Source organism: Lactuca sativa, chromosome 9 (genome assembly GCF_002870075.4).
Source record: "Lactuca sativa cultivar Salinas chromosome 9, Lsat_Salinas_v11, whole genome shotgun sequence".
NCBI classification, from domain to species: Eukaryota; Viridiplantae; Streptophyta; class Magnoliopsida; order Asterales; family Asteraceae; genus Lactuca; species Lactuca sativa.
In genome coordinates this window covers 4243701-4252371 of record NC_056631.2, presented here as the reverse complement: position 1 = coordinate 4252371, position 8671 = coordinate 4243701, and the positions used below count along the sequence as shown (strand labels likewise).

The 8671-nt window shown below is 33.9% G+C and overlaps 2 protein-coding genes across 3 annotated transcripts; one reads left to right on the top strand and one right to left on the bottom strand.

Annotated features, from left to right (window-relative positions):
• Positions 1–2599: 2599 nt before the first annotated feature.
• LOC111920516 (60S ribosomal protein L22-2) lies at positions 2600–4066 on the top strand. The gene is made up of 3 exons (XM_023916094.3): positions 2600–2758; positions 2834–3092; positions 3759–4066. Exons 2-3 carry the CDS (start codon positions 2860–2862, stop codon positions 3901–3903), a joined length of 378 nt encoding a protein of 125 aa, XP_023771862.1. The 5' UTR covers positions 2600–2758; positions 2834–2859; the 3' UTR covers positions 3904–4066.
• LOC111920515 (blue-light photoreceptor PHR2) lies at positions 3910–7439 on the bottom strand. 2 transcript variants are annotated; one of them, XM_023916092.3, is made up of 4 exons: positions 6316–7439; positions 5992–6236; positions 5836–5913; positions 3910–5475 (listed from the first exon to the last, which is right to left on the bottom strand). In XM_023916092.3, the coding sequence occupies exons 1-4, from the start codon at positions 7261–7263 to the stop codon at positions 5409–5411; spliced, it is 1338 nt and encodes a 445-aa protein (XP_023771860.1). In that variant the 5' UTR covers positions 7264–7439; the 3' UTR covers positions 3910–5408. The 2 variants fall into 2 exon arrangements, with proteins under 2 accessions (XP_023771860.1, XP_023771861.1); XM_023916093.3 differs by having other exon boundaries at positions 5836–5910; positions 6316–7438.
• Positions 7440–8671: the final 1232 nt, after the last annotated feature.

Sequence of the window (8671 nt, the reverse complement as noted above, 5' to 3'; positions counted from 1 at the left end):
AGGCTGGAGCTTCTAGGCAATTTCAATTTGTTCCTTAAGATTCTTAATGTTTGATAAGGTTGGAGAAGACAACTTATTACGAGACTTCACATGGGTTAACTGGGTATAACTCCACGGTCTCGTAACTCAGCTCCGTATCTAACGTACATGGGAATAACTCCTCCGATATAATATCACGTAAACAACTCCCGGGCAGGATCTCCGATCATGTGTGTCCAAATATACCCAAATGACAAGAAAAATCTCGTTTTTATAGTCTGGAATGCGCCACGTCATGACCACATATGTGTCACGTCGTGATGATCAATTAGATATCGGTCTTGCCACGTGTCGCACTCTCTAGCCACATGTGTCGTGACTTGTCACCTGCCATGTTGTGATGACCTATTGGTCACGTTGTGATAACTCATTGTTCACGTCGTGATAGTCTACTGTTCACATCGTGGTTGTCAAAGGTTGACCGTTGACTTGACTTCTTTTGACTTTCTTGAAATAGCAACATACTTTCGCCTCAACTTCAAACAGTAATAACTTTCTCATATAAACTCCGTTTTCGACAATCTTTATATCCACGCAATCGTCTCCACAATCTCTACAACATTACTTAATTATCTTTTTCTATATAGCATTTCTCAATTTAAAGTAACTTCATGCTCTATTTCTTATACTCACCTCATATCATTTTATATCTTCTAAAATAATATTTGGTCACGAAAGACATGTATTACACAATTTCCCTTGGACTTGAGTTGACAGATTCAATTCCTATGGCTGACTTTCTTTGACTTTTCACTTAACACAGTCGAGTCCAACCCAATGTATAGGGTGACTTGATTGTGCAAATCACTCGAAATTCTCAAGTTTTTAAAATTTCAATGTTTTTGTTTCAGGTTCGATCTTCACGAAGGTTTTGCAACAATCTCTTAGCATCATCTAAAGTATGTTCCAACCTTCAAGCCACTTGAAAACCAACCAAAAGTAGGGATTCCAAACGGTTCAGGTCGTGCTGTGTTTGTATCAGGTTAAATTTGATCAGATTGAAATAGTTTGCCTTAACCATCCCATTTAATTATCGAATTGTACCTACCAACCACCAAAGGGATCTTAGCCTAACGGTACCAGGTGTTGCCTCCCTCCTTGAGGTTGAGGGTTCAAGTCTCGTCTGGGACATATGTAAACTTAGGAGTAGTGTGTGAGTATGTTAGATCCGCCGTTAAAAAATATGTGCAACCCATTTATTTTGGTGATACTCAAATGGTCAAACCCCTCCAGGGTTTAAGGTACATAAAACATTTACGCTTTTTCTCGTTTCAGTCCCCCTTTACTATTCAACACGTTGCAAAGTGCCCCCTATCTTCTACTCCGGCGTCCTAGCGCTGTTGAAAGAGGTACAACTTCAATCAAACCATGTAATTTGTTTTTTATATTTCGTTATCAGTTTCTAGTTTCTAAATATTGTTCCCTTTACACCCCATTTTTGCAAATGGGTTTTATTTTTACACCCCAGAAACCAAGTTTGATTCTCCGATTTCAAATCCCCTATATTTCCCACACACAACTTTCCGCAAATTAAATATGAAGTAATGTAACTGTAAATTACCTACGAAATTGAGTTTAATTAGACGGTTAAAACACGATTATGTTTTATGGGTGTTATTGGCGAGTTCCGTTTTGTTGTTGCAGCCGAACAATGGAGGAAGATGGACAAGTAAGTTCTTTTTTATAGATCAATTTAGGTTGATCATTTCTTTTGATCCTGTGGTTTTCTAAGCTATTTGATGTGCATAGCCTAAAAAATTTAACTTGAGGAGAAGTGCACAAATATGTACGTTGCCTACTCACAGCGTCATATTCTTGTAGGAAAACATATTATGAAGTATAGTTGGTTTGACAAAATATGAGGTGCATACTGAAACTCTATATATCTTCCATACATACTTGATAGTCTGATACATATAGAAATCCATACATTTATGTGTCTATATATGTCTTCTACAAAATGTGTTGTTTTCATTATGGGATTATGATTAGTAAACTCTCTTATAACGCCTCTTGTCATCAAAATACCTGAGCATATTTAATCTTTTCATCCAATTAAACGATGTAATCATGAAGGCGTATTGTTCCATTCAAAATAACAAAACAGGTAAAATGATCACATAATTTTTATGGGGTGTTTATTTGTTTTATCTAAACAAACTGTCAAATATTCATATTATTTACATCATTTTAAAGCTTTTATAAGTAACCTAATACAAATCATCAATAATCACAAAAATATATACCATCTTTGTTTACTTTGTCTTTTTGTATAAAAATTGATCATTTATATTGGTTAATATAGTGTAGAATTGACTTAGTTTACTTTATATCTATAATATAAATATCCGATTAAAAAGTATACTATTAAGTTATACAATTCAAAAACCATATAAATTGAGGTGAACGATTTCTTAATTTTGAATTTAAGTAATAATAATATAATTCTAATTATAAGAAATAGTATTAATCCATATGAATAATACACTTGTGTTTTGTTTCAACAATTTCTTAACTGGCTTATGGTCTATTTTTAGTGGGTTGTATCCTCACAAAGTTGGGCCCAATAGAAAACCCATGAACGATCCAACTCACATAATAACACCAACAACACAAAACCCTAAAGAGGTTCCCGTCGCCTTATAGCACCAAACTACACATTCATAGGTTGCAGCTCGCCGTCTTCGAAGCACGCACAGCCAATCTTCTATCCTTCTCTGTATGTGATCCTTTTCAGACATCTGAATTGTTATTCAATCCTGCGATTTGTTGATTTTATTGTTGTTATTTGTAGAGGGAGATTTAGAAAAAGAAGCGAAGATGAGTCGAGCAGGAGGTGCCGGAGCAAAGGGGGGAAAGAAGAAGTCAGCGACTTTTGTGATTGATTGTGGGAAGCCTGTCGAGGATAAGATTATGGAGATAGCCTCACTCGAGAAGTTCCTTCAAGAAAGAATCAAAGTCGGTGGTAAAGCTGGTAATCTCGGTGATTCAGTTACGATTTCTCGTGAGAAGAACAAGATCTCCGTCACATCAGACAGCAACTTCTCCAAAAGGTATTCCGCATTCCTTAAACTGGTTCAGTTATTTCCATAGTTTGCTCATCGTTCTGTTGATTTGAGTTTCTATCCAAGTTATCACAAACTTGTTGGTGTTTATGTCCCGGACAATTTCTTTTTGAAGTTATATTAATGCTGATGTGTTTGCTTTGGTTGTCTGTACATGATGATGTCTCTCTTGCTGCTCGTACTAACATAATTTTGTAAGATTATAGTAATAATCTCTGATGCGCGTTTGGAATTCGAGTCGCATATTTCATTATTTCAATTGGTTTTCTGTTTTTTCTTCTTCTTTCGGCAGTCTCTTTTCCTCATTGAATGTTATATAACCAAGCATGTTTCTTGTTTTTTCTTGTAATCATTTATTGCTTTGAATGAAATCAGAAGTTGTAACTATAACAGCATATCAAATGTGAGATATTTAGTGGACCTATGATGTTTTGGATGAATATACTTTCTCTGCAGGGATGTTTGTTAGAATTTGTAGTTTCCTTTTTACATGTTAAGTTAATAATCTAAAAAAAATATTTACTTGCCTATTGTCATTATTGCTAAGAATTAAAGACCAATAATTTTGGTTCAAAGGTTTCCTGATTGATAGTAGTGGATGAGTTTTTGATTTGTGATGAGTTTGTGATGAAATAATATTTTATGAATGTTCAGGTACCTGAAATATTTGACAAAGAAATACTTGAAGAAGCACAATGTGAGGGACTGGCTCCGTGTGATTGCTTCCAACAAGGACCGTAACGTATATGAGCTAAGATACTTCAACATTGCTGAGAACGAGGGTGAGGAGGAAGACTGAGATTACTTTGTTTTGTTTTATTTTATTTTTTTGGGGCATGGATTTTGGTTTTGGCTTCTTAGACTTATTATTATTATTATTATCATCTCAGTTTCTGTTTTCTTTGGATTTTGAAATATTAATTTGCATTAGAAGTGTGGCTCCGTTCTATGTGCTTTTGCTATTTACACTCTTTCTGTGTTAATCTGATTTTGTGTTGATTGTTTTTGGACTGGAAAGTCTATATATCCACCGCTGTCGCCCTCAAATCTACTATTGAAAAGCCAATGATGACATTTTGATTTTGTATTTTTTTTTTTTTTTCCATATTCAATCACTAAACTTTTTTTAAGCTGTGAAAAGTCATTGAGCTTTTTAATTTTTTTTAAGTGGTTCTTTTATGAACGGCACTAAAATTGTTTAGTGAGCGTCTTTTTTTTTTTTTTTTAAACTTAAGCCACGTTTAGTGATTTGATGAGTACAAAAGTTCAGTAGTATACCTATAACATTCGATGTATTAATTAAAATATAATAATATTCCGTTACTAGATGAACAACACATGACCTCCTTCTAAGAAACAATGGTTCCTTTCTGCGCTCCAATAGATCCATGTAACCTGAAAACATACATGAAAATAATGTTTCAGCTCCTATGCACTTACCTAACTATAACTGATTGTTTAAAGTTCACCGATTATCTTTATTCACGAATGGTACAACATTAATCCACGGACATGTGCATAGTCACTCAAGTGCGATGATGCTAATATAGTGAATGACTATAGTGTGATGACCACTAGTTTCCTGAAACTGGATTGAAGGGAGAATGATCACTCTGAGACTTGTACAGAAGAAAATGATGCATAAGACGATTCCTCCCAATGAAGACAATCAATCTATTCCCTTCAGAGTTAGACTCTCGATGAAAACGATGTATGCAATTACATCTGTTAGGTCGCTTGCATTGCATGTCTGTCTACATTAGGTAGATGAAGATGCTTAAAATTGTAATTGTGGATGAGTGAAAAGTGGCACTAGCAAAAGCAACTTGAGAAGCGAAATTAAAGCGCAAACGTTGGTGGAAACATATATGGTCTTAGCACTTTGGATGGTGGTTATTATTTGGTTGACCTCTTTGACCATTGTATCATAGAGATTATTAAACATATTAATTCCCATTTGGTTTACAACAACACATTTCCACATTTCTTTTACCAAAATTTCAATCTATATTTTTGTATTAATCATTTTACATCGAAACCGAAACTGGAGAAGGGATATTCAGAAATCTTGGGTTATTTAATCAGTTGTAACTATGTTTGACAAGACAGAGACAGAGAATAGATTGGTGATATACCACCAATAACTGTCCTTTCATTTTCAAGACAAAACCAAAAAAAAAAAAACTATTAAAGATACATAAAATGTACTACTGATTGTTTATCTTTTGATCAAATAACCCAAATTTTTGGGAGTTCAATGACCAAACAAAAATAAAAAATCGTACATGTAATGACACCCTCCACCTACACGGTGACTGTCACTGGAGCAATTTTCTGTTGTTTCGACGAACTGTATTTCCTGGTAATGAATCTGCAGTTCCAACAAAAACCAAAAAAAAAAATGTGTTGGTGTTACTTAACTTATTATATATGACAAAACAAAAACCAAAAAAAAAGTACATAACCTAAACGGGTCGGGTAGATTTAGGTCCTTTATATACTTAACTTATTATATATGTCATCTCCAACATATCATCAATTCGCCATACCTAAGTAAGTGTATTCAAATCCTTACAACCTTCTAAATCATTTAATTCAACTAATGATACTGACATTTTGACATTTTGCCACCTCTAGAATTAGAATTTAGAAAGCCAAACAAACCCGAATATTGAATAATAGTTAGTTAACACTTAACAAGGCTTGCTTAAATCAGCTGACTGGAACTAACCTGAAAAAGTCCCTCCATAGGAGCTCATACATCAACCAATTCATCCCACCATCACCATTTGAGCCAGAAGAAACCCTTCTAAATTGAAGTTTTATTCTGTTAGTAATGCAGGTTAAAAAACAGCAACAACATGCAAAGTATACTATAGTCACATACCTGGAACTGGAAGCAGACTTCTTCAACTCATCAAACATGGAACGAGGAGAAACACATCCCATTGCAAGCCATGGGGAGATTTTGCAGGAGAAATTTGCACCATATATGCTGCTGCTGCTGCTATCATTACTTCCATCTTTTGTTTCTTTTGGAGGCTGTGCTTCACATTCCGCTGCAAACTGTTTAAGCCTCTTCATTGCTTCAGTCTCACCTCCAACAACAGGAGCATTTACAACAGGTTTCACCTAACAACAACAGTAGATCATATTATCACATCTTTTCAATTTTTAACAAATACAGTATCAAGTTTTAAATTGTTCATACCTGACTCATAGTAGCGGTAGGATTCATACCCAAATCAACCAGAGATGGAATCTCACCAGCCTCGACATCACCACCAGATGGCAATCCTTTCAGTTGATCAACAGCCTCAATGGTCTTCCTTACCTTTATACCCTTCACTTTATCCCTAAATCCACCATAATTTGTTGGCATTTCTTCCAATTTAAATGGTAAATCTTCGATATGATACAATGTGCTCCCCCAAAAGTACTTAATCTCCACCCCTTCATCTTTCAATGCAGTCTCAATCTTTGATTCACCTTTAACGTCATCATTAGACACTTCCCTATGAGCATACACTGCCTCTGCCCCAATTTCCTTCACCAATTCCGCTAAAATAGTTTCGGGCTTTCCAATTCGGACTATAAGATCCGACCCTCTTGCCTGAAGATTCTTTCTTAAATCAGAAACTGATTCGATCAAGAAAGATGCACGATGAGGTCCAGTTTTATCGAACCCAGATGAGGATTTCCCGAAATCTCTAGGATCAAAACAGTAGACTGGTAGAACGGAAATGGATTCATTGTTGGCGGAAGTCAAAGATTCATTATCATGAACACGGAGATCGTTACGGAACCAGACAATGGAGGCACGGCGGAGACCAGCGGCGTTCGATGGGTCAGAGGGGCGGTGTGGGTTTAAAGCTAACGGGTTTTGAAGAGGGTTTGCAGAGACGGTTGATTTCAATATGGATTTGGTAGGGGGGAGGGGAGTAGAGGTAAGAGAAAGGTTGAAAAGGGAAGAGATTTGAGTAGGAATTTTGACGGTGGCAGGGATTTTGAGATTTTTGGGTGGAGAGATGAAGTGGGTGGGAAGGAGTTTAGGGAGAGAAAGTGTAATGGATGTGAAAGGAAGAATGGGAAGGTGAGATTGATGGTCTGACGGTGTTTGTGCATCTGGGTTTTCTGAATCTTGTTGTTTAGGATCCATTTTTGATTGACTGAAAATGATGAACAGGGAGGTTGAAGATGAAGATGAAGATGACGAAAGCTTTGTTTTGAAGGATTCTTCAAACTTCAGAGGCTTCTCTTGTCTGAAGTCTGCTATGTTTTTACTTTTCAGTGTGTTCGGTACGAGAGAGGAAGGGGGAGGAGGAGTTAGGTGGCAATATAATATTAAGATGAAAACAATGTAATGAAAAGGGCAATTTAGTCAATTTGCGGAGGCTATTGTACATCAAGGTCATCACCTAACATTTTTGGTCCATAGTCATCTTTTTGGGGGTTGGTAGGGAGGAAGAGATCTAGTAGTTTTTTTTTGTCAAAGTTTATGTAGAGATGCATTTTGAATGTGTTATATAATGTACTTACATATAACATGGTTATATAAGCACATTTAATACTTTTTAGCATGATATATGATTGTACTCTTCTATATATATATATATATATATATATATATATATATATATATATATATATATATATATATATATATATATATATATATATATATGTTGGCTTTATATTCAATGAGATATGATTTGAAATTTAACTATTTAAGGAATAATTACAAAATCTGAAATGTGAGATTATATCTTTATAACAAACTTTTAAGCTATTAGCAAAAATGATCATTTTTAAAATAAGTCTATTTTGGACTAGAATTTGTTACATCATACATACTTTTCTAACAAAAAAGAGAAAAAAAAGGATTTCGAATTTCGGACTAAGCATTTCACATAAACAAGAAAAACAATTACTCCGAAATTTCAAGAACACGTCATAAATCCAAAAAATAAGTCTATAATTTTGAGAAAATGTTTGATTTTATTAAAATCCAACAAAGTAACAAAAAAACATAACGAAAACGTAATAAATTATGATACAAATGCATAAACGGTGCCATTTAGTTTGGAAAAAAGTAAACATTTTAGATTTAAAATGTAAATAATTTTTGAACAGTGTTTAGTTGATATAGTGTTTAGTTGATATGAGAAAAAAAATGAGCATTATACATCACTCAAAAAAAAAAAATTAAATACTAAAAGCAATGTAAAGTTATTTCAACCAAAACTAAAAGTATCTCCAATGGTTAAGTTAGTTATCACTTAAAACAAGTGACACATCATCATTCTTTTAATTTTAAACTCTAAATAAATGAATGCTCCAATGGTTAAGCTTATTTACATAGCTTTTTTTCATAAATTTAACTAATTTACCCCATCTTTCTAAAATATTTTATAAAACTTTCTCATTTAATTAGTCTATTTTAAACACAAATAATATTTTAAAAACATTAAAAATAATATATTATCATCATAAAAGTTATATTTATAAATAAGATGTTATTAAATAGTTAATATAAATAATTAATTAGTAAAGAAATAAAAAATATT